At 38.1% G+C, this 25,884-nt stretch overlaps 1 protein-coding gene across 1 annotated transcript in view; it reads left to right on the plus strand.

Annotated features, from left to right (window-relative positions):
• LOC115210513 (BRCA1-associated RING domain protein 1) overlaps positions 1-25,884 on the plus strand; it is a 62,773-nt gene that overhangs the window by 10,609 nt on the left and 26,280 nt on the right. The window contains exons 3-5 of the mRNA XM_036502639.1: positions 9,895-10,067; positions 12,432-12,534; positions 15,684-15,813. Of these exons, the coding sequence (XP_036358532.1) occupies positions 9,895-10,067; positions 12,432-12,534; positions 15,684-15,813 (406 nt within the window). The remainder of the gene's footprint in view (positions 1-9,894; positions 10,068-12,431; positions 12,535-15,683; positions 15,814-25,884) is intronic.

Raw genomic sequence — 25,884 nt, forward strand, 5'->3', positions numbered from 1 at the left:
ATTCTTCTTTATCAAAATTTTGTTGCATACCCATTTGAATATTAGCTGATGATTCATTTTCTATGGTGATGTTTCAACAAGATTTTAATTTTTTTACCTTTTGCTCAATTTAAAATTTTAATATTTTTACCTTTTGCTCAATTTACCTGGATTTACCGGTAATTAAAGTCACTTTGAGACAAAAGTTATGCAATAGAATTGATTAAGAACGGCGGTGAGCTGGCAGAATCGTTAGCACACCGGGTGAAATGCTTAGCAGTGTTTCGTCTGTCTTTACGTTCTGAGTTCAAATTCCGCCTAGGTCGACTTTGCCTTTCATCCTTTCGGGGGTCGATTAAATAAATACTAGTTACACACTGGGGTCGATATAATCAACTTAATCCGTTTGTCTGTCCTTGTTTGTCCCCTCTGTGTGTAGCCCCTTGTGGGCAGTAAAGAAATAAGAATTGATTAAGAACCCTTTCTTTAATTATGTTCCAAATATCACATTAATATGTTGATAAGTAAAAAAGTTACAGTTATTTAATGAAACAAGCCTAGATTCATGATTATTTTAGAATTTAAATGAAACTCATGAGGGGTGTATTTTGGTCCGAAATATTGTAACAAAAGGGTTAACTTAGAAATGTCTTCTTTCTTCCACCATCTTACGTCTTCTATAAATATGCAGTTCTTTGAAGCTAAAATGATTTCCTATCTTATCTTCTAATAGAGCCACCATTAATGCTGTAGTCATGCATACTTCCATCTTTATTGCTAAACATTTTGTGTGATATTATGTGTCTGACTTAGCAAGTTCCTGTAAGTATTCCAGTGAAAATTTGGTAAACTGTCTTCATTTAAGCACTTAAGGAAATCAGTAGAGAATCCACTCAGAATTCTTTCTTGTTCCACTTGGAGGAAATTAACTTTAACTTTAAATTGTTTAATCTCATTAATATTCTTGGGTAAGGTATGGATGTTAGAACATCCAGTAGACTTCATGACAGTGTTTATGATAATAATTGTTTCAAATTTCAGCACAAGGCTTGAAATTTGAGAAGAGGTTTAGTTGATACCATTGACTCCAGTACTTGAGTGGTACTTTATTTTATCTACTCCAAAAAGATGAATGACATGGTTGAGTTTGAACTCTGAAACTGAAGAGCTGGAACTAATACTGCAAAACATTCCAGCACATTAATGATTGTGCCAGTGGCCCAGAGCAACATTTATGAGGAGGATGTGGTTAATTAAACAAAATTTTAATGCTTGATTGTTACTTTATTTTACTAGTCTTAGAAATATTAAAAGGAAAGTCTGGACTGAGAATGTAAACAAATGTAATTAAATACTGAAAGGCATTTTGTCTGATATTCTGCTGATTTTTGCCAATCCACTGCATCTCTATATTTTTCACAAGTTGAAATATAACAAGGACAAATTAGATAGGTTTTTAAGAATCATATTTGTAGAAACAGGCATGGTAACCAACAGAATAAACCAGCAGCAACTTGATGTGTTCAGCTCTCAGCCCAGGTTCCACTGCTCGTCAGGCTGAGAAAAGCAAACTGTCAAAGTATTGGTCGCTCTCCAACAGCTTGTGGCAGTGGAGACATCTGGCATTCTTGGCCCCCAGACCATATCCCTGCTCATTGTTGTCAGAGCAGAGATGGCTATCTGCAAGTGTGAGCACTGGGAGTCAGAATGGCTGTTCCAGCACATCTCCTGCACCATTCTTCGGGGTACCACTTTTTGCACTTTCTCTTCTAGGACCATGAGGTGGTCTAAATTACAGGAAATTGAGAAACTGTAAGAATTTTGTAGCTTACTACACAAACAATAAACAATAAATAATACATGAATACACTTCAGTAGGAGGTCAGCCATCTAAGCTCAATCAAAGAACATTACAGCTCCAGGACTACTCTCACTACCAGAGCAAATGATTATGCTCTCTGGCTTACAAGTACAATTAGATTTGTTTACTTAGACCATACTTGCCACAGTCATCCACCTTCCAATAAATTTAGTGAAAGGCAGCACTTTCCTTCTTTTCCTATCATGTCATACTTGAAAAAGTCAATGAGGTCCTAGCTTGAAATATATTATTTGTCCTTAGTTCCTCAATGATAATCCAATGTTTTAACAGCTATGTCCAGTTTACTGTCACTTATGAGACATTGACAAATATAAATCTCAATGTCATTTGTAACCCCTTAACACACACAGTACATTGTCAGTTGTGGTTCTTAACACATTTTATTGATATTTGTAACTCCTTCACAGAGAGAGAGAGAGAGAGAGAGAGAAGGCGTCTATGTAGTTCTTGTGTCTATGTTCCCGACATGCATAACATCAACAGTTGTTGTCTAATTAACTGATTCTTCAAAATTTCTTGATCATATCTTTTTCAATTGCAAAGTTTTATTAAATTTATTATTGAATAACAATATAGCACCTCTACAACAACACACCATCACTATTACACCATCATATTACCACTATCACATATCTTCATACTACATTACAAACCCACCACTATCATATCACACTACTGTCCCCACTATCACACTACCAACCCTACCAGGTTGCTACCTCTACTACATTATCACAATGACCACCACTACTACCACATCATAACAACCACCACTATGTCACCATCACAACCAGTGTGTCTTCAGGAAATGGCACTTGACTATCATCCACTCTGTAGTCTAAGTTGTTGCTAAATTCTACGAGTGACTCCCTACCTAAACCAATAATTATTTCCGTAATACTTCTAAACCTGAAAACCAAAATTATATTTAGCTATTAATTTGCTGTTAAAAGTTACACAGCAGTTAGGATACATTAACCAGCTGGTTAATGTTGGATCACTGTCAGACTGGCTTCATTTCATCAAGCTAGTCTTTATCACTAAAAGAAAGCCTTATTACTAAAAAGAGATCTTAATATTGCTTATTTGGCTCAGTTACCTGATGCTAATGCTGCTGTACCACAGGTTGACTAAAGCCTTATAAGTTGATCATTTTGTTATGGAAACTGAAAAATATCTGTGTATGTGTGTGTGTGTGTGTGTGTGTATAGACTGTTATCTGACACTTCAATGAACATCTAGTGAGAAAGTGATTGGTAAGACCAGCTAAAATGGATATATAATACTGTATGTGTGTGTGTATATATACATATATATATATATATATATATACATACACATACATACACACACACTCACACCCCCACACACACACTTGTGTGTATGAGTTTGTGGCTCCTTGTCATGACATCACAGGATAATTCTAATCAAAATGCATTGTGATAAAAGCTGCGTCCTACATTTCCAGTCTTCCATGAAAACATATCCTGACATGAGGGGAATGTTGCCTGAGTTGTAAACAAGTGAAGATTGATATCAAGATGGATAGTTGATCATAGAAAATCTACCTCAAAGAATTCCATCTGACTGCACATGCATTGAAAAGTGGACTTTAAAACAGTGATGACAATAAATATGATGAGCATTAGTAAAAATTTTAATGATTCATCATCAACATCGTATCTCCAAGGTGATACAATGAACTTTACTCAACATATCAACCTAATCAATACAGCAACTTGAATAGCTAATTTCAAAATAGTGTAGAAGTATCCTTCTTATGAATACATAAGTATCCCTGTATTTCACTCTTGTATATATCTATATCTAAGTAATATTCTAGTTTGTGTGGAGATAGAAAGAACAAACAGACCCATGATGAAAGGTATTTTAGTTGTGGTCACCCCATCTTTTATTCAGACTGGTATAACTAGTTCCACATTATCCAATAATGTGTCCTTGATTCTGAGATATTGACCTGAATGAGATTTGGCTCCTATTAAGAGCAAGTCAAATTGCCTCATAGAAGATTCTTTGTTTGCTTGTATTTCCTATTATGTCTCTGTAAATACCATCCTAGTTATATCAGGTGGCTTTCAAATATTAGTAAGGTATGATTCAATAACAGTGGATAAACCTGTATTTGCCGGCACCTTTTGTTGTTAAGTTTCATATAATCAGCTTAGTTAAATGAATGCTCAGTTGGATATGATATTGGTGACATAGATTTATAAAGTTTATATGGAATTTATTCTACATGATAGTGTTCAGTTGTCAGTCTGTCTGTTAACATAAGTATACACTATGTGATCAAAAGTATCCTGACACCCATCTGATAATGAGGTACAAGTTTGGGCCACTCTCCATCGGGAATACTGGCAGTCAATACTGTGTTGGCCCACCCTTAGCCTTGATGACAGCCTCCACTTTTGCAGGCATACTTTCGATCATGTGATGGAAGGTTTCCTGGGGAGTGACAGCCCATTCTTCTCAGAGTGCCGAAATGAGCAAGGGCATTGATGTGGATTGGTGTGGTCTAGCACGAAGTCAGGTTTCAAAAACATCCAAAAGATGTTTGATGAGATTTAAATTGGAACTCTGCACAGGCTAGTCCATTAGTGGGATGTTGTTGTTGTCAAACCACTCCCCTACAACTCCTGCAGTATGGACAGGTGCTTGGTCATGTTTTGAAAGACACAATGGTGATCTCTGAACTGGTCTTTGATGGTATTCAACACGAAAGTGGTTAAAATGTCATTGCAAGCTTGTGCCGTGACAGTGCCACACAAAGCAACAAGGGGGCTAAGCCCCTCCATGAGTAAGAAGACCATGTCATGACCCCACCACTGCTGAATTCCACTCTATACAGGCTGGTGCATATCGTTCACCAAGCATATGCCACACTAACACCCAACTGTCAGTTTGCTACATTGTGTACCATGATTCATCACTTCACACAATGGTTTTCCACTGTTCTATAGTCCAGTTCCGATGCTCTTTACACAATGCGAGGTGGTGTTGGATATTTGTCTGTAATGTATGGCTTATGGGTAGCTGCTCTTCCATGGAAACCAAGTTTCTGCACCTTGTGCTAAACAGTCATGGTGCTTGAAGTAGCTCCTGATGCAGTTAGGAATTCCTGTGTGATGGTGGTGAAGGATGATAGATGATTATGCTGCATGACCCTCTTCAACATTTGATGGTCTCTCGGGGTTAACATGGAAGGTTGGTCCAAATGCTTTTCAGTTGCACATGTCCCTTCATGTTTCCACTTCACTATCACATTGGAAATAGTGGACCTAGGGATGTTGAAGAGGGTGGAAATCTTGTGCACATGCTTAATAGACAAGTTGCACCTGACCATGTTGAAAGTCCATTAGTTCTGCAGAGCATCCCATTCTGTTGCCAAATGCTGTTTGTCGACTACTGAGAATGCTGACCATGTGTTCCGTGTGGTAAATGGTAGTACTGTGGCGCCCTCTGTGATCTACAAAGTCACCCTCTGTGTTAAATACATGTTTTGCTGGGTGTCCAGATACTTTTGATCACATTGTGTGATCAATGTGCAAGTGTGAATGTGCACACATGCATCAAGCATGTGCTGTGAGTAAAATACTCTGGGCATGCTATATGTATTAATAAAGTAGATTGTCAACAAGCATGACTGTTTGGTGAGGAACTTACTTCCCATCCACATGGTTCTGGGTTCAGTCCCTCAAGCTGTCTTCTACTATAGCCTTGGGTTGACAGAAAGTGAAAGAAGACTATCATATATATGTGTGTGTGTGTGTTTCTTTGTTTCTGTGTGTGCCCCCCCCCCCCCACTGCTTGACTATTGGTCCTGGTGTGTTTATGTTCCATAACTTAGCGGTACAGCAAAAGATATGGAAATAATAAGTACCATGCTAATATTAAAAAAAAAAAGATATGGATAGCAAAAAAAAATAAGCACTGGGGTTGATACATTTGACTAAAAAAATTTTTCAAGGCAGTGTCCCAGCATGGTTGTAGTCTTTTGACTGAAACAAGTAAAAGTTACTTACACATACAGAGAGAGAAAGAGAGAGGTGTTTAAGAATTCATAAATCAGAAAACATATGCACTCACCTGATCTTACCAATTGGTATGATACTGGGTATTAAACCAGATGTTAGATGACAGCACAGTTACATAGTGCCATGTGTTCATCAGAGCCAGCTGGTATGGAAAAGAAATATGGCAGCTGTTCCCTTTTATTGTGGGTGCTATGAAAAAAGACAAAACAAACTCAACAAAGGTTGTATCAAGAGTCATATCCCTTAACTCCAAAAGCCTCTGAGTCTACAAGGGTTTTCTGAAAATGTGTGTAGGAGTTAGGGATTGGTATTTATGTAGGGCAGGAATATGTCAAGAGGTATTGCATGTTTAGGTTGTTTTGGGTGGGAGCAGAGGTGCTGGCTGGGTGCCCAAATGCTTCAACCAATGTTAGGGCTCATAAATGTCTGTGTTTGTGTATGTTTTAGTTAAACTCTTTGATAAGTTCTCAGGATATGGTCATGAAAGAGCCAAAGGTGAAATGGTATTGTTTGGTCTGTACAGAGAGACAGAACCCATGGCTTCTGCAAATGCTCTTAGACAAATGAGATCAGTGCCATTACATTCTAGTTCAACTGTAGTAAATTGACAGTTGTATGGAAAACATTTATGGACAGGGAATAGCAGCAAGCTAACATTCTTTGGAACAAGAATTGGGCATTATGGTTTGTGCCAGATGTGAGCTAAGAAACATTTGAAAAATGTCTTCTCCATCATTCTAGAATGTTAATAAAAATCATCTACCATTAGTTTCATGAACTGAGAGAGCTTAGCCCCTTTAAGACAATGAAGGTCTACTAACAACCATTACTGTGCTACACTTATAAAATATTGTATGAAGTGCAATGTAGCATTGTAGCAAGACTTCAGCATTGAATGCAGAAACTGTGTGAAGGTTGGAAAGAAATGGAACAATCATTCTCCTGTGGATGTGTCATGTAAGAGTGCATGAGTGATGTGGTACAGATGAGCTGCGAAATTAACTAGGTTTAGGAGGAAACAACTGTAATGTGAAAAACAAAGACTGGGTGGTGGTATAGATGTGTAATGTTTATGGAGGATAACAGATGGGAAAAAAAGTTCCAAGATATTCAAGTAGAAGAAAACTGTGGAAGAAGTAAAACCTAAGAAGATATTAAAAAATAGTGAAAGCTATTTTCAGTCTGATGAATCCCACAAGAAATTACAAGAGAATGCAATAAATGGTGTGATATGCTGGAAAGGACACAACCAACCCATGTAGGCATGAGAAAATGAATGTAAAAATAATGAGAACAGTGATGATTATGAAGCAGGAGCAGCACATCAACACTTATCTATGTGAATTGAGATTTAGATATTTCCTATTGAATCTTAAGTAACATCTTTATTTTATTAAAAAATTTTATCTTCAAAGAGTTAACTGTGTCATCTATTGATTACCACATCATATATATATATATATATATATATATATATATATATAAATTTCTTATACATTAATCTTAAATATTATCTACAACTTAATCTATTACAACCACAATCCCCATTCAAAACCTCAAATACTTTATCTACCACAGAAGACTTTAAAGCATTTTTACCTCAGTTATTTTATTGTAGAGTTTTAAAAAAATTATCCTTACAGTCTAGTATTTTCTTTTAAACAAGGTTTACTTCAAATGTCAAATTTATAATACTCGTATTACCAGTTTATATTAGAAGCTAGCAGTAATTACCTGGTGTTGCTTGTGTGAGTTATATTAAGTGAAACTGTTAGAAAATAAAATATGACAGCTAAGCTAAAAAGAAAACATTTATAAAAGAAAGCTACATTACCACAATGTAGCTGTTCCATATTACTACTAGTTTAACCCCAAGCAGATCTTCCACCACTTGGTTATCAATGCAGCACTGCACCCTGTACGCATATGTATAAAAGAACTATATTATGATTCTTTCTGCTATAGGATAAGGTGGCATATTTTGGAGGAAGGAACAGACCATTATACTGACGCTTGTATTCATTGAAAATTAATAAACTAATAAAAATGAGGATATGGTTTCGCTATGGAAATGTATCCAGTAAGTTAATATGTGTGTGCGAATGAAGTTATATAAAAAAAAATGTGGAAGAAAAGAATGTATTATATACTAAATCTGAAAGAAAAATATGAAAGAATTATAATTATAATATGAAATAGTTTCACCTGTGAAATCAGTGAACAGTTTCACTCTGAGAATCAGTGAATTGAGAATAGCTTTAAGTATGTAGAATGTCCTACATTTTTGTTGTAGTTTCTATTGTATTTATGCATCTTTACACAGACACAGTTTCATATTAAACATTTGTCATGAAAAGATTTTATAATGACTAATGTCAACTTAAAATCAAGCATGAAGTTTCAGCTCTGAGTGTTTAACCAGTAAACAGTAAAAAAAAAGAGGACTGACACATATTTTATTTATAAGATAATATTAATCCTTTCAGCATTTAAATTGGTCATATCCAGCCAAAATATTCTACGTTTTGTTTAAACCAGCCAGAACCTGGCTCTCACACACACCCTGCAATGTCAGTGTTAAAATATACAGTCTCATCTTCAAAATCTCAAAGCTACAAGATAATATGTGATTAATTCAAAACATCATCATCATCATCATCGTTTAACGTCCGCTTTCCATGCTAGCTTGGGTTGGATGATTTGACTGCGGACTGGCGAACTAGATGGCTGCACCAGGCTCCAATCTTGATCTGGCAGGTTTTCTACAGTTGGATGCCCTTGCTAACGCCAACCACTCTGAGAGTGTAGTGGGTGCTTTTATGTGCCACCAGCATGCGGGCCAGTCAGGTGGTACTGGTAACAGCCATGCTCAAATGGTGTTTTTTACATGCCACCTGCACAGGAACCAGTCCAGCAGCACTGGCAACAACCTCACTCAAATGTCTTTTCATGTGCCATTGGCGCAAGTGTCAGTAAGGCGATGCTGGTAACAATCACGCTTGAATGGTGCTTTTTAAGTGCCACTGGCACGGAAACCAGTTAGCCGCTCTGGCAATGATCATGCTTGGATGGTGCTCTTAGTGCTCCACTAGCACGGATTCCAGTCATCAAATTTGATTTCGATTTCACTTGTCTCAACAGGTCTTCGTAAGCAGAGTTTAGTGTCCAATGAAGGAAAGGTATGCATAAGTGGGCTGGTTACACCCCTGGCATAGGCCACGAGGTTATGGTCTCATTTGGTTTGCCAGGTCTTCTCAAGCACAGCATATTTCCAAAGGTCTCGGTCTCTGGTCATTGCCTCAGTGAGGCCTAATGTTCGAAGATCATGCTTCAACACCTCATCCCAGGTTTTCCTGAGTCTACCTCTTCCACAGGTTCCCTCAACCACTAGGCTGTGGCACTTTTGCACACAGCTATCCTCATCCATTCTCGCCACATGACCATACCAGCGCAGTCGTCTCTCTTGCACACCACATCTGATGCTTCTTAGGTCCAACTTTTCTCACAAGGTACTTACACTCTGTCGAGTATGCGCACAGACATTACACATCCATTGGATCATACTGGCTTCATTCCTTGCAAGCTTACGCATGTCCTCAGCAGTCACGGCTCATGTTTCACTGCCATGTAGCATGGCTGTTCATATACATGCGTCATACAGTCTACCTCTTACTCTGATCCTGAGGCCCTTTGTCACTAGCAGAGGTAAGAGCTCTCTGAACTTTGTCCAGGCTATTCTTATTCTAGCAGCTACACTTTCAGCACACCCTCCCCTGCTACTGACTTGGTTACTTAGGTAACGGAAGCTATCAACCGCTTCTAGTCGATAGCTGTGAAACAATGTGAATAAATAAGCATTACATTTGTGAGAGTAATCTGAATACTAAAGGGTTAAAGATAATGTATATAATTAATAATTTCTTCTGTATGTGTTATCTATGCTGTATTTGTCATACTTGATAATATGTTTCTAATTACCAGCATGAAGCCTGCAATCATGGTTACGAGAAAATTGCAAAGGTGCTACTTGACAATGGTGCACTTATCAATACACCAGGATCTGAGAATGATACTGCATTGCATGATGCTGTGAGGAATGGCAGAATTGGTTGTGTTAAATTGTTAGTGTCACATGGAGCCTGTCAGACACTCAGGTATTATTTCTTTATTTAAAAAAAAAATTTTAATCAAGACTGTTCCATACATTATAAACATCAGTATCAGAGAGAAAAAGGGAAGCAGGCCTGTTAGTGAGAGAACTGAATCATGTAGCTATTGCTTGTGGTAGTTTGAGTGTCTCTCTATTCAATGGATCTATTGTTCATTATCTGTCACAAATTGATACTTAAAATCTCTGATATCATGTACATTAGAACCTTAGTAGTTAATTAATGAATAATTATACACCTTGATAATTGTCTTACGTGTTTCAACAGTTTAGTTGATATGTTTAAGATTCTTCACCAAATGCTGTGTAACCATGTAGTTGACCTACTTACTTAACATGATCCCTCATTTAAAGTACTAAATATTTGGATTTACTTGTATTTATTTTTGATTTAAGATTTCAGTTGATACATCTTCAAAGTGAATACCACAACTACCACCAATTATAGGGTTCTATCAATTTGAAGATCTTATTGCTATTTAGCAAGTCTCTCTAATGCTCGAGAACATTTTAAAGAAGATTGAATTCATTCTACAAGCTATCATCATAGCACAATACCTACTTACAGCTTAGTGGACTGAGCTATTTGGAAGTATGCTGATAGTGGACGTGGCACAGTGTAGGCAACAATATTCAATTTTGCCCATTTCATCTTGAGTTCAATGTTATTAACAAGACTGAAGGCTAAATATTAACCCTAGAATGGCATAATGTGAATCCAGGTAACATAGCTACGTGATTAATAATTATTTCATTAGCCCCTGGAGGTTGAAAGACTCAGTTAACCTGACTTTGATTGGATTTGAAGTCATATTGTAGAGATACAGAACTAAATACTAAAAGACACTACTTTCTTCTGTATTTCAGCTACTTTATATCTAATGCTACTTGTAAAACAGTAACAGTATTGTAGGTTTTGGAAAGTCTGATTATGATTGTAAAATAATATGAAGCTTGTTTACTAGCTATATGTATTTGAAGTTAAGTGGATCAGTTCAGCCAGTAAATTTCGACCTATTTCAGCTACTCACATATACAGATTGTAAAACTCTTAAATTGCAGTTACAGAAATATGTGCTTCATTTAACCAAAGACTTTTACAATCTCTCTCTCATCATCATCATCATCAACTTTTAACATCTGCTTTCCATGCTGGTATGAGTTGGACAGTTTGATTGAGGTCTGGAGAGCCAGCGGCTGCACCAGGCTCCAATCTGATCTGGCAATGTTTCTACAGCTGGAGCCCTTCCTAATGTCAACCACTCCGAGAGTGTAGTGAGTGCTTTTTATGTGCCACTGGTACAGGAGCCAGTCAGGCAGGCCTGGCATCGATCATGTTCAGATAGTGCTTTTTACGTGCCACCAGCACAGGGGCCAGTCAGTGGGTACTGGCATTGGCCATGTTTGGTTGGTGCTTTTTATGTGCCACAGGCATGAAAGCCAGTCATGGGGCGGTGAAAAAAATAAATTAACAATAGTCACATAGGTATAGGTGGTGGACTTAATCAGTCATCAAGTTTAAGACTAGCATCTGGTCCTTTGGGGATTTATCACAGAGTTCAATCTGTTGAAAGCTTTTGAGCCATGTCTTTAGTTTAAAGTTAGTTTCTTCCTTTCCTTCTATCAGTTTCAGAACCCCTGTAAAAGTAATGATGACTTCCTCTTATGAAGTCATAAAAGAATTTTTAAAGATCATTTTTTTTTTTACCATTTCATCCATTATGTTGTACATATATTAATTTAGTTGTAAGAACTAAATTAATATATGGCTGCTTGTGTGTATAAAGGTATATAGACACTAATTACAAATGTGACTTTACTGAATGTAAGTAAGTTTGATTCATGTGAGAAGTGAAAATTGTGTAATTTTAAAGGGCAAGGGGCTGAACTATAAGACTTTTCACTTCTCACATTAATTGAATTTACTAACATTCCACTTTTCTTATTTTGAACAAATTGCTGCTGGACTTTACTCTGCATCTCAAACTTTTTCTTCCAGTGTACCTGTTTGTCAGGTCCAGCAGTGTTAGTATACTCCTTGTGTGGAATGTAGTGAAAATGGCTGGATGTTGTAAAATACAGTAGTGGATACCATAAAATGGACAATGTATAATTTGATATTAATAATATTTGACTTCCAAACAAATTATTTGACAATTTTTTATCTTTTTATAAATGTTATTTACTAAATCTGAGGTTGCACCATTGAAAAGAATTGGTTGGGGTTACTGTTTATACAAATTTTACATAATCTCTTAACATTTTTCTAGTACATGTACCCCAGGTCTGGGCATTCATTAATTTCTCCTTTTTGAAATATTTAATCACATGAAAACACTCTTTTCTATAGGAATGCTCATGGATTAATGGCTAAAGATTATGCCTTCACTGATGCCATGAAAGAAGCCTTAACAACTGATGTGTTGGTTACATCATCCACACCTGAGTTACAGGTAGGCAGCAATTATTATATACCTCCTGATCCCTTATATTGGTATGGTTCAGGTTAGATAATGCACACCTACAGTCCTTATATCATAAAACCGATCTTTTCGGTTTGAACAGCAGTTTTTAACATAATTTCTAGGTAACTAAAAAATTTTAAACTTCGTATACTGGTAGAATGTGTTTATAAAACATCTTTTTCTCTTGGCTTTATTGAGAAAATTCTATAGTTTGTAAAATATTTGTTGTTTTTTTTCTTCAATTTCTGCAATTTCAACCAATCACTGATGTCTGTTGAGGTAAAAAAAACATTCCGTACCGTATGAATATATTCCTCGTTTAAGAAACAGATTCGGTTTATTTACATTTGTGAAGAAAAAAAGATACCCTTCCCCCCACCCCTAACCCTAACCCTAACTAACCCTAAAACATTGAAATGCAATAGATTGATACTAGGGTCATAATTATGGGTGACAATTTCATATGACACCGCTAGAAAAAACTGCCGTTCACACCGTAAAGATCCCATAAAACCGCACTAGTACACAACTATTCCTTCATTTCATTCAATTATATTTCTTCTTATGTTTAATACATTATGGCTATGAATTTATGGGGAACGGAATGGGATTTCATATCTTTCTTAATTTCATTAGTACTGTAAATGAAGTAAGGTAACTTGAACTCAGTATTGAATCTAGATCAATAATATAGTTTCCTTACTTTATAACACACTTCACCTGGCTGTTTGTAATAATGATAATAATAGTAATCCTTTCTACTATAGGCACATGGCCAGCAGTTTCAAGCAAGTGGGCAAGTCGATTACATTGACTCCAGTGCTCAACTGGTACTTATTTTATTAACCCCGAAAGGGACGAAAGGCAAAGTCAACCCTGGTGGAATTTGATCTCAGAACATAAAGGCAGACAAAATACCACAAAGCATTTTCCACTGTTTGTTAATGATTCTGCCAGTTCAACACCTTAATAATAGTAATAATAATAATAAGAAGAAGAATCGACCCCAGTCCCAACTGGTACTTATTTCATCAACACTGAAAGGATGAAAGGCAAAGTTGACCCTGGTGGAATTTGAACTCAAAATATAAAGGTGGATAAAAGACCATGAAGCATTTTGCATGGTGTGCTAACAGTTCTGTCCAAATAAGGATTTCTAACCTGCACACAGGCCACAGCTGTAGATGATTTTTTGAAGCAATGATGGAGCTGCTACTTGATTATTAGATCTTATGGAAATAGCTGTTAGATCTTTTTCAAATCACACTGTCTTAAATAAATAAAGGTGACGTTAGTCTTACCTACACTTAGATGTAATGATCATGCCTTTAACCATAGGCCTACTCAACCAAGGTTGACTGTGGGTTAAGCAATAGTACTTTCTTAATTAGCTGTTGCAAAGGGAAATAGGTAAATGTTGCAAAGCATTGGAATAATAATAATTAAAATTCTTTAAATTTTTGACACCAGGCCTGCAATTTTGAGGGGAGGAGATAAGTCAGTTACTTTGATCCAGTACTTGACTGATACTTTATTTTATCAATTTTGAGAAGATAAAAGGCAAAGTTGATATCAGCAGGATTTGAACTCAGATTATAAAGAGCCAGAACAAATACTGCTAAGCATTTTTCCTACACTAATCATTCTATCAACTGGCTCTGGAAAAAAAAAATGCTGTTGACACAAAGCCAGAAATATAGGCACAATGCCAGAAATTTTAGTAGCAACCCCCGTACTCAGCCGGTACTTATTTTATCCACCACGAAAGGATAAAAACAAAGTCGACCTCAGTGAAATTTGAGTCTAGGATATAGAGAACTGAAAGAACTGTTGCTATGCATTTTGTCCTGTATATTAACATTTCTGGCAGTTTGCCACCCTAATAATAATAATAATCCTTTCTACTGGTACTTATTTTATTGACCCAAAAGGATGAAAGGCAAAGTCTACCTTGGCAGAATATGAATTTAGATCTTAAGCATGGATGAAATACTGCTAAGCATTTTGCCTGGTGTTCTAATGATTCTGATGATGTTGATGTATTTCTCATAATAATACCCAATAGAAGAGCATGATATATAATAAAACACAAGCTGATTTTGTTTATTGAAAAATATTTCGCCAGTATGTCTGACTTGCTCAGGTTCAAAAGAAGACAGGAATAATGGAAAATATAGAGCAACGAAGAAATTCAAATATTGAACTGTACCCTTCAGGATTCTTTTTTTCTTGTTTTCACTAGTTATGAACAAATATCCACTTTTCCATGCTTGTATGGGTCAGACAGAATTTGTTAAGGTAGATCTGTAGTTGAATGTCCTTCTTTTTTGCCAACTTTCACCTTTTCCCTAGCAAAGCAAATATTTCCCCATGGCCAAAATGTTTTCATGGAAGACTGAAAACAAATGATACTTCTTATATGATATTCAAAACATCCATACACACACTCTCTCTCTCTTAGCTTCTATGTACCAAATCTACTCACAAGGCTTTGGTTGGCCTAGAGGTATAATAGAAAACACTTACTCGGTCTGCCATGCAATGGGACTAAACCTGAAATGAAATGGTTGAGAAGCAAACTTCTTAGCCACACAGCCATATATAATATATCCATCCATTTGTATATACACACACACACACATTCTTTGCATGTTTCAATCTGAAATTGTGTTAGTCACTGCATACAAAGATTTGTCTTTCCTTTTATGCTGAAAATCTTCATTACAGTATAGGAGGTGTAGACCACAAGTAGATCAGGTAATACATATTGGAGTTACCTTATCTTGGAAATACTAAATATGAGTATAGTATTTAAATACACTTTATTTTAAAATTCTATTTACGAAATTGTGAGGAGTTCAAAAGCATTGCGACCACCTGCAGTACCAAATATAGTGCAAAAGATTTAAACATGATCAAGCACAAAAAGGTTGAAAATAAATTTCTTTGAAGATATTACTTAGTAATTACTCCAAGTCCCATTGGCTGCACATGGTATGATAGCAATACACTCCAAGACATACACATGTATGTATATGCTTTATGATTAAAAACTTCCACCCAAAATATCAGGCCTTTCTTCCAGTTGAGGTTTTAACATTCTCTCTGACACAGTACCTGCCATTTCTTTTTAACAGTCATCAGCTTATACAGATGGTGGACCTATTTGTATCCTGGCAACAGCCTTCTCCCGAGATCTGAAGGTAGAACTGAGGAAGTTGGCATCTGTGATTAACGCAAAAATTGTAGATGATGTCAGTCCTGAAGGTGGGTTAACATATTTTATATTTCCTTAATTTCTGTTCTGATATAAGTAGGATTGGTTTGTAAAGACCTTGACTATTCAATTATGGATTGTTAACTGTTATCTTTCAATGTAAAATGATATTTCACATTATAAACACCAACTTGAGGAAGAAGGTGGCAGCAAAACAACTGACAGCAGTGCTTAAAGTCTAATGAAGTAAAATAATAGCCGTGTAAATGTATGTTTGGATGAACAAGTAAGAGAGAGATAGATGGATAGACAGATTGACAGACAGACAGATAGGTAGAAAGTGGGGATGAAGGTGGACCAGTGAGTAATAAAGGGGAGAATAAAGAAAGAGACACAGATAGACAGAAACAGAGAGATTGCTGGTAAGGATAGAAACAGCTTGAATGGTCTGAGTTGTAGAAAGGAGACAGTGATAAGATGGAGGGCTAGAAGTGTGAGAGTGATGGATGTCAACAGAAAGTGGCAGAGGAGGAAGTATTGTAAAAGACTGAGTAATGAAGGTTGGTGCTGTTAAGGGAGTGGGAGTTTTAGAGGTATAAGAAATGGATGAAAGAGGGTTATGTTTAGCAATAAATAAAGGTAATAGTAAATAGGGATCAAATGTTTAAATTCAATGCACTGGCATTTCTTGGTATGCAGGCTGGGTGATAGGACAGAGATAAGGTGATAGGAATGAGGCACATTGATAGGTAAGAAGATGGTTGAGACATTATACATCTCAGTGTTCATCATTACCATAATTATTCAGTTTCATAATGTTTGACTTTGTAAGGGTTGAGCAAATCTTCTCAGCACAGCACTTGGCTAGAAGTCATAGTCCATTGTAATCTCCTTTATAATGTTCAGCTTCTTGAGATCAGTCTTTAGTTTGTTTCAGATCTTCCTTGCTTCCTTTCTTTCTTCTACAGTTTCCATCCACTTTATAACAGTTGGCACTTCTTTATACAACTAGCATCTTCTATATACATCATCTACCCATATCCACATAGTCTTCTTACTTGCATATGATTCTTCCATTATCTAGTTTTACTCGCAGCCCATTTGTACTCCCTCATTTACATGCATTGACATTATACGTCTTGCTTACCTCACTTCCTTCTTGCCATCATACACCTTCTGCATTCAAGACCCACATCTTACTATGATGCAGCATTGCATTTCTTCAATATCTGCCCCTCACTCTGAGAGAGATTCCTTTTGCTGCTAACAGAGGTAGTAGCTTCCTGTAGGTAAGAGATTTTATTAACCACTTTAAGGGATCCTTCCAAGTGTTTGTAGGAACTCATTTCCCATGCACATACGACTTGCTACTCCTGTGCATCTGCTATGTATGAAATCTGCCTTTCATGTCAGCCTGCCTGTGGTCCCACACTCCATACTTACAATTAGTACATCATATAGAACCCTTGCTTCTCTCTTTCTTAATACTAAGCTTGACCAATAACAGCAAGATTTACTTAAACCCTTCCTTCTAGACTGGGAATGAAATGTGCAATAATAGTCTGTGAAACCTCAGTCATTGCTCATACATTTATATGTACATACAAATATATATATAGAACTTAGAACTTAGGTATGTTTTGACCAAATATTGGTCCAGGCCATGTCTAACTTAATAGCACCACCTGAAAGGATTATCTAAATCCTGTTTAAGTCAAGTTTTGTTTATAGTCCATTCAAGTAGTGAATTTTTGTTGAGTGAATTGTATCCAGGTATGGGTGGTTTATCCGGTATTCCTTGAAGAAATCTGTCCAGACTCCATTTAAAGTTGATGGGATCCTTTTCCTCTTTGATCTCTTTCGGGACAATTTTAAACAAGGCAGGGCCTGTTGAGGAAAAGAAATTATGTTGCAGTGTACATATACGCTGTGACTCTGAATTGGGCAGGGGACGTATGGCCTGTGGTCCCAGCCTTGGATGAACCTTGAAACTAATGTTCAGGTCGTTGGGGCAAAGTTGGTGGTATATTCTCCACATCGTACAAATGATGTACCGCTCACAGCGGCGCTGGAGAGAGTATAGTTTCAAGGCTTTAAGGCGGTCCCAATAATCGAGAGCAGTCATGCCTTCAATTCGTTTAGTGAGTGCCCTCTGGGGTGATTCAATCCTCGAGATGTTTTGTCTTGTATGGGGAGACCACAGTGGGCAGCAGTATTCGAGGTGTGGCCATACAAAGGAGGAGAAAAGTGGTATGATGACACCTTGTTCTTTGGACTGGAAGGTTCTTAAGATCCAGGAGCTCATCCTACGAGCTATATCAACCTTATTGTTGATGTGGGCACTCCAACTGAGATAGTCATCAACAATTACGCCCAGGTCTCTGATATTGTTAGAGGCTGTGAGCGGTTCCCCTGAAGGAAGAGAGTATGGCTGTTTTAGTGTGGACTTTCTTCCAAAAGGCATCAGCTCAAATTTTCCCTTGTTCAGTTGCATTTTGTTTTTGTTTGCCCATTGACTCACAGTATATAGATCAGACTGGAGTTGAGTTCGGTCTGCTTCTTCATTGATGATTTGCTGGAGCTTAGTGTCATCAGCAAATATTTTCACTTTGCAGTGATGTAGGACACTGGAAAGGTCATTTATGTAAATTATAAAGAAAAGCGGGCCCAAGACAGTCCCCTGGGGGGACACCGCTGGTGACTTTTGCTGGGCTTGAGTGGACTCCATCGACTACAACATGTGTTCTATTCGCCAGGAAATACTTAATCCATTGTAGAAGTTTTCCACGGATTCCAATGTTTGCCAATTTTGAGAGTAGGATATTATGGTCAACCCTGTCGAACACTTTACTGAAGTCAAGATATATGACATCAGAGTTCGAACCTGTTCCCAAGGCTTTAAGTATATCTTCAATGTGGTGTAAGAGTTGTGTTAGACAGTCCCTGCCACAGCGAAAGCCATGCTGATTTGCATTTAGGAGTTTGTGGGTCTCCAGGAAATCAGCTATCCTTGATCTTAAAACTCTTTCAAACACTTTAATGATGTGGGAGGTGAGGGAAATTGGGCGATAGTTGACAGCAAGGGATCTGTTTCCCTGTTTGAAAACCAGGATGACAGACTGAGATAGAAGCTGTTTCGGTATATAACCTGAGTCTAACGAATTCCTCCAGAGGTTGGTCAGAGGGACTGCAAGTTTGTGTCTACATTCTTTCAGGAGACTAGCGGGGAATCTATCAGGGCCTACTGTTGAATAGTATTTGACCTTATTTATTGCTGCTATGATGTCAGAGGCAGTGAAGGTTATGTCTGAGATTTTATGTTGGGAATCAACTTCGTTCGCTTCTCTTACGTCAATATCAGTGGGATCACTAAAGAGAGAGCAGTATTGTTTCTGCAGTATTTCTGCCATTTCTTTAGCATCGAGTTGGGGAATGCCGTTATCATCGATCAATGGCCCAATGGGTGAGACAGTGGTTCTATGCTTATTTGCATAAGAATAGAACGTATATATATATATATATACCAGGTGGTGCTATTAAGTTAGACATGGCCTTGGCCAATAATGGCCGAAACCTATCAAAGTATATATATATATATATATATATATATACATACATACATATACATACAGAGAGACAAGAACACACATTTAGTGCTCCAGCATGGCTGCATTCTGTTTGACTGAAACAAGTAAAACATAACAGATAAATATATATATATATACAGCTTCCATTACATTGGTGACGAAGTCAGTAGCAGGGGTGTATGCTCTGAGAGCAAAGTTGCTAGAATAAGAATAGGCTGGGCAAAGTTCAGAGAGCTCCTACCTCTGCTGGTAACAAAGGATCTCTCACTCAGAGTGAAAGGTAGACTGTATGATGCCTGTGTACAAACAACCATGCTACACAGCATTGAAACATGGACTGTGACTGCTGGGGACATGCCTAGGCTTGAAAGAAATCAAGCTTGTATGCTCCGATAGATGTGTAATGTCAGTGTGCATACACGACAGAATGTAAGCACCCTGAGAGAAAAGTTGGACATAAGAAGCATCAGATGTCGTGTGCAAGAGAGACAACTGCGCTGGTATGGTCATGTGTTGTGTGCAACTGAGGACAGCTGTGTGAAGAAGTGTTACACCCTAACAGTGGAAGGAACCTGTGGAATAGGCAGACTCAGTAAGACATGGTATGAGGTGAAGCACGACCTTTGAACTCTGGGCCTCCCAGAGGCTATAACAAGTGACCAAGTTCTTTAGAGATATGCTGTGCTTGAGAAGACCTGGTAAGCCAAGTGAAATTGTTGCATCGCCAATGCCAGTGTCACATGGCTGGCCTATTTAAAAGTACCCTCAATTATCGGGCAATATGCTCTGCTTGTGAACACGTTAAACCAAATGAAATCATAGTCGTAGTTGATGCCAGTGCCACCTGACTGGTACCCATGCCAGTGGCATGTAAAAAGCATAATTCAAGCATGCCAATACTAGTGCAGCCTGGCTGGCTCCCATGCTGGTGGCATGTAAAAAGCACAATTTAAGCAAGGCTGATACCAGTGCTGCCTCATTGGCATCCATGTCGGGAGCATGTAAAAAGCACCATTCGAGTGTGATCGTTGTCACTGCCACCTGACTGGCTCCTGCACCATGGCACATAAAAAGCACCATTCGAGCATGGCCAATGCCAGTGCTGCTTCACTGGCACCCATGTCGGTGGTACATAAAAAGTACCATTGAAGCATGGTTGATGCCACTGCCGCCTGACTGTCTCCCATGTTGGTGGCATGTAAAATGCACCATTCAAACATGGTCAATGCCAGTACTGCCTGATTGCTGATGGCACGTATAAAGCACCCACTACTCTCTCAGAATGCTTGGCGTTAGGAAGGGCATCCAGCTGTAGAAACCTTGCCAATCCAAACTGGAGCTTAATGCAGCCTCCCAGCTTGCCAGTGCTCAGTCAAACTGTTCAACCCATGCCTACATGGAAAGCAGATGTTAAACAACAATGAATATATATATATATAATTTTGTCAACTTTGTGTATTAAATCTACATATACAGGGTGATTCAAAAGTCTCCTTACATAGGAAAATTTTACATATTTATAAGAAACAGTTTATAAGATCCCCTAGATACCCTGATCTGACCCCTCTTGATTTGTCTTTGGGGGCATTTGAAAGGCACGGTGTATCGTGGAAGATAAAAAACATAAAGCATTTGAAGGAACACATCACCAACTCATTTGCACATGTATCACCAGATGTGCTATTACAAGTTCTCAATGAGTGGGGTAAATGTATTGCAATGTGTATTCAAAACAATGGTAACCATATAGAGCCTGTTAAATAAAAAAAGAAACTATTCTTATAAACTGTTTCTTATAAAAAGATAAATTGTTCCTATGTATGGTGACTTTTGAATCACCCTGTATAATTTTATTCACTAAGTTATCAACAAACATGCTATCTCAGTACTTTCGTTAATTAATGCATGACACTATGTCGAAATGTATATATCACTGATAGTTCAGATGATGCTGTGACTCCTGATAAGCTGACGATGACTTGGTGGCAAAACTAACAGAGTTTTCCTTTATTCCATTCTTTAGAAAGACTGTGCAACTGTGTAGGCTTTTTTCATAGGGTTATATAAATGTGTATTTCTTTATTAAATACACACACAAACATATATAAATTTACCCATATACATATTTCCTTTGCTCTTTTGTTAATGTATGTGTGTCTATGTGTAGATACAGGTGTGGCTCTGTGGTAAAAAGTCTGTTTCCCAATCTCATGGTTCTGGGTTCATTCTCACTGTGTGGCATTTTGGGCAAGTATCTTCTACTTCAGCCCTGGACTTATGAGTGGATTTGATAGGCAAAAACTGAAAGAAACCTGTCATAAGTGTATATGTGTATGTGTGTGTTTCTTTGTCTTAACATCACATGATAGTTGTAGATGATTGTTGCTATCATACAAGCAGTATCTGTCATGAAAAGCATGTCTGGACCTTGCTTGGAAACAGCTGAGGGTTGGTGACAAAAAGGTTATCTGGCTGTTGAAAAGCTACCTCAATAAACTCCTCCGGCTCATGCAGGCAATGTGAAAATGAATGTTAAAGTGATTATGGCCATTTGTGTGTGTGTGTGCGTGTGTACACACACATACATTGTGTTAATGGGGTGTTAAATAATCCTAGCAGTTAACGTGGCAGCATACCAATGTATATTGGGCTAACAAAGTACTCAAGAAAAATACAATAATATTCCTAGTCAATCAAGTGGGCAGTATAGAAGTCAGTGTGATGTTAAACTGTTATATAAGCATCCTGTAAATCCATTTATTTACATAAGCTGCTGCAAATATTATGCAGTGTATAATATAGCAAAGAAACGAAACATTTACTTAATACGGATATTTATTCAAACTATCAGTTTGATTTTGCTGGTAAAATGCTCGATGTTGCCTGATGAAATGATGAGGTTATGCAATAGCATAGATTTACATAATATTATGTAATATTCATTATTGAATGTATGATTATGCTATGGAAATGTGTGTATGTATGTGTATATATATATATATAATGGTTTCAAATTTTTGCACAAGGCTAGCAAGTTGGGTTGGGGGCTAAGTTGATTACGTTGAACCCAGTGTTCAACTGGAACTTGTTTTATCAACCTTGAAAGGACAAAAGTCAAAGCCGACCTTGGAATTTCAACTCAGAACATAAAGACAGACAAATGCCGATAAGCATTTTGCCCAGCAAAGTAATGATTCTGCCAGCTCACTACCTTAATAATAATAATAATAACTAGCAGGCATACCCTGTATTGCTCGGATGCATTAGTTCGAAAAGGCTTTGGAACTAATAAAGCGATTAACACCCCCACCATTAAGCACCTTTCACGCTTTATGGCAAGACTAACACCTAAGTAACTCTTTAAAGGAACTGCACTTGTAATATTATAACAACAATCAAGTGAAAAAATAAAGCAACAAAAATTATAACAGCAATAACATAGGACTGAAATATGCCGCCATTATGGCAAGTCTACAAAACTTCCTTATAAACAACATTTTTAGTTTTCTCCTGGAGGATAAAGGCATGTAAACTGTTCCTACAACCCACTCTTGAGCAGCCAATGTACTGTTGACCGTGTGAAAAGCATGGTTCAGCTAAGTAAAGTCTAACGACAGACAGCGACTGCCCCTGGGACTTATTAATGGACATGAAGTAACTGAGTCTAATCGGAAACTGCACTCTGTGAAATGTGAACAGTAAGTCAGCAGCCGAAAGCACAAGGGGAATTTGCGTCTTGACCTTTTCCACAGGCGGTCATAATCGTTGCTTCAATGACATTGGGAAGTAATTTTGTGATAACAAGGCTTGTACCGTTGCACAACGTCGGTGGATTTAAATTCCTTATCAGCATAACAGAGCTACCTACTTTAAGAGTAAGAATATATGGAGGTACACCTGAAAGCTCCAAGGAATTCAAAAATCCAGTGGAATAATCAACTACCTCATCCTGATTGGGAACGGTGTCTACTGACTTATAGACTGTCACATCCCCAGGCAAATGCAGTAAGAGGCTGTTGTTGATTGCACTGACTGCAACGTTTTTAAAGCCAATCTAGATCTCTGCTGTGGACTTCTATGCCTAAGAAGACCTGGTCCTGAAGACTCAGGATAGTACTGGCTATTGTGCAAATGTTACTTATGTCAACGTCTTCATTTCTGTCTTCTGGAAGTTCATTATTGCCAAGAAGGAAAATGTCCTTTGCAAATTCTTCTGATAATGGGTCCTCATGGAGGTGTGCTCTCATACTGGATTCTAACTTTAAAGTAACAACATGACCCCTTAGAGGTGAAGACTTAAGACATCCCATTACTTCATCCGCCCTTGTGCCTTTCAAGGTTTGTCTAAAGTCCCCAGATAGCAACACAGTGACACCCCCAATCAGTTTGTGGCTTTACTTTATGTCTCACAAAGTTCTATCTAATGCCTCAAGGACACCCTTATAAGCTATTGTGCATTCATCCAAACAATCAAGCGGCATTGTGCAAGCAATTGCCCGTTGTCTGACGTCTTTGAAATGTTGCAAACAGGCGTTGGTGAACTTGCGAGGTTAAGGGAAGCTTAAATGTAGAGTTTTGCAGTCCTACCACCAGGGAGCAGAGTAGCAGCTATGCTCGAAGTTATCACAGCTATTGTGATGCACTTTTGTAGCCTTACTTTTGCAAGAATGAGTCTAGTAACGAACGTTTTGCCTGTCTCACCAGGAATGTTAAGGTAGAAAACGCCACATTTATGACACTGGACTTGCTGAACGATAGTGAAGTAGGCATGCTTCTGGTCAGGTAGCAGGAATGCCTCATTGATAAGTACATATGCGGATAGTTCAGTAATGTCATAAGATGTTTCCGGAACACTCTCAGAAGGGAGATCATTTGAGGTAGACTTTGCAGTGGGGGGAAGCCCATAAGTTGTCATTATGTCACCACCTAAAGCTAAAGTATTGTTTTCTATCTCAATCAGCGCTAGGTTGTATATTGTTTCAGTGAAACCTATGTTTAAAGTAGGGAATTAAAGCTGAGCGACTCGCCTAAAGTCCTCGGACAGGTCATTCCTAAATTGAAGCCACACAAAATATGGACTACTGGGTGCACAATTGGGCAGTATAACAGTAAAAAGTGTTTTAAGGCTTCCAGGTAATTTGGATACACAAGCTGCTGATAAGCAGGCTTGCCACTGCCTGTCATCTTCATGAAGACCACGCTGTTGACATGCCTCTTTGTATGTTGCAAAAACGTTTTCATCCACAGTTCTTAAATCCTGAAAGCAAGTTGGGCCTGTTACTTCGTGTAGAAGAAGACAGAGATGAAAGCACTCAGTCTGATTTGGGTGCACTGTATAAACGCACCCAAGGCAATCATCGAACTTAATGCCTTCGTGCCCTTCAACAGTTTTACCTGTCTTCCTTCTCCTCCATGTCTTGTTGTACCAGGTGTAGCAGGATGGAACTTGTGAATAAAGGAGTGTCCATGCAAAAGGATCAACCTGACAAAGTTTAAAAAACGCAGTAAGCATAGTATCTGATGGAGCCTGTGCTACCCGGGCAGCAGTGGCTTCACTGAAATACACTCTTTGGCCATTTTCCAGATGAACAGCGAGCTGAACAATGGCAGGATACCTTTCATGTATTGGAAAACCGAAAATATGCCAAAATGTTTTATTGCTGCTTATGTACCGTGGTGGTTGATACCTTAGAGGCCAAACATGGTGGCATCAGACGCTTTGTTAACGTATTTGCAGACATATTTTGATGGAATTGCAAAATTCAACGTTGATATGCGCTTTAAATGTCTTTGAAAGAAGTGGACAGTAAGGTACTAACCATCTATTGTTAACTAGATGTTAAGCCTCCATCGCATGGCTTCCTACGCCTATACAGTGGGAATTCCAGTGAGACAGCTTGCTAAGTGCCACAGACCAAATCTGTGGCTGGTGCAGAGTCCCTTCCAGACCTATGGTAACATGGTGGTGGAACAATACTGTAAACAGGGCCATTAGAGCAAAGAAGCAGGCTTGGGATGCCTGGAAGAGTTGGGGTAGCGGGAGAATGTTGCGGGAGAAAAGGGAAGCTAAGAGACAGGTATATATAGCCAAAGGAATAGCAGAACAGAAGTTTGCCAATGTTCAGTGATGTGAGGACCAAAGAACTGAAGTATTTTGGATTGCAAGACAGTGTGTGAGAGAAAACTGTGATGTCATAGGAGAGAAATGTGTCCACATGGATGATGGTGCTCTTGCATTTAATGATTCTGTAAAGAAAAAGGCTTGGAGAAGCCAATATAAAAGACTGCTGAATATGGAGAATGAATGGGAGGAGTAGAGTCTGCCAAAGGTTGACCCAATTGAAGAACCAGCTATCCAAATCAACAGTACCCTGGTAGATAATGCAATTAATGATGCAAAGACAGGGAAAGCACCTGGCCCATCAGGAATCACCGCTGGGATGCTTAAAATATCGGGCGGTATAGGTTATGATCTTGTCACCCACATCGAAAATCAGGTAGTTCATGAAGGAGTCATACCCAATGACTGGTGTA

This window comes from Octopus sinensis, linkage group LG4, assembly GCF_006345805.1.
Source record: "Octopus sinensis linkage group LG4, ASM634580v1, whole genome shotgun sequence".
NCBI lineage: Eukaryota > Metazoa > Mollusca > Cephalopoda > Octopoda > Octopodidae > Octopus > Octopus sinensis.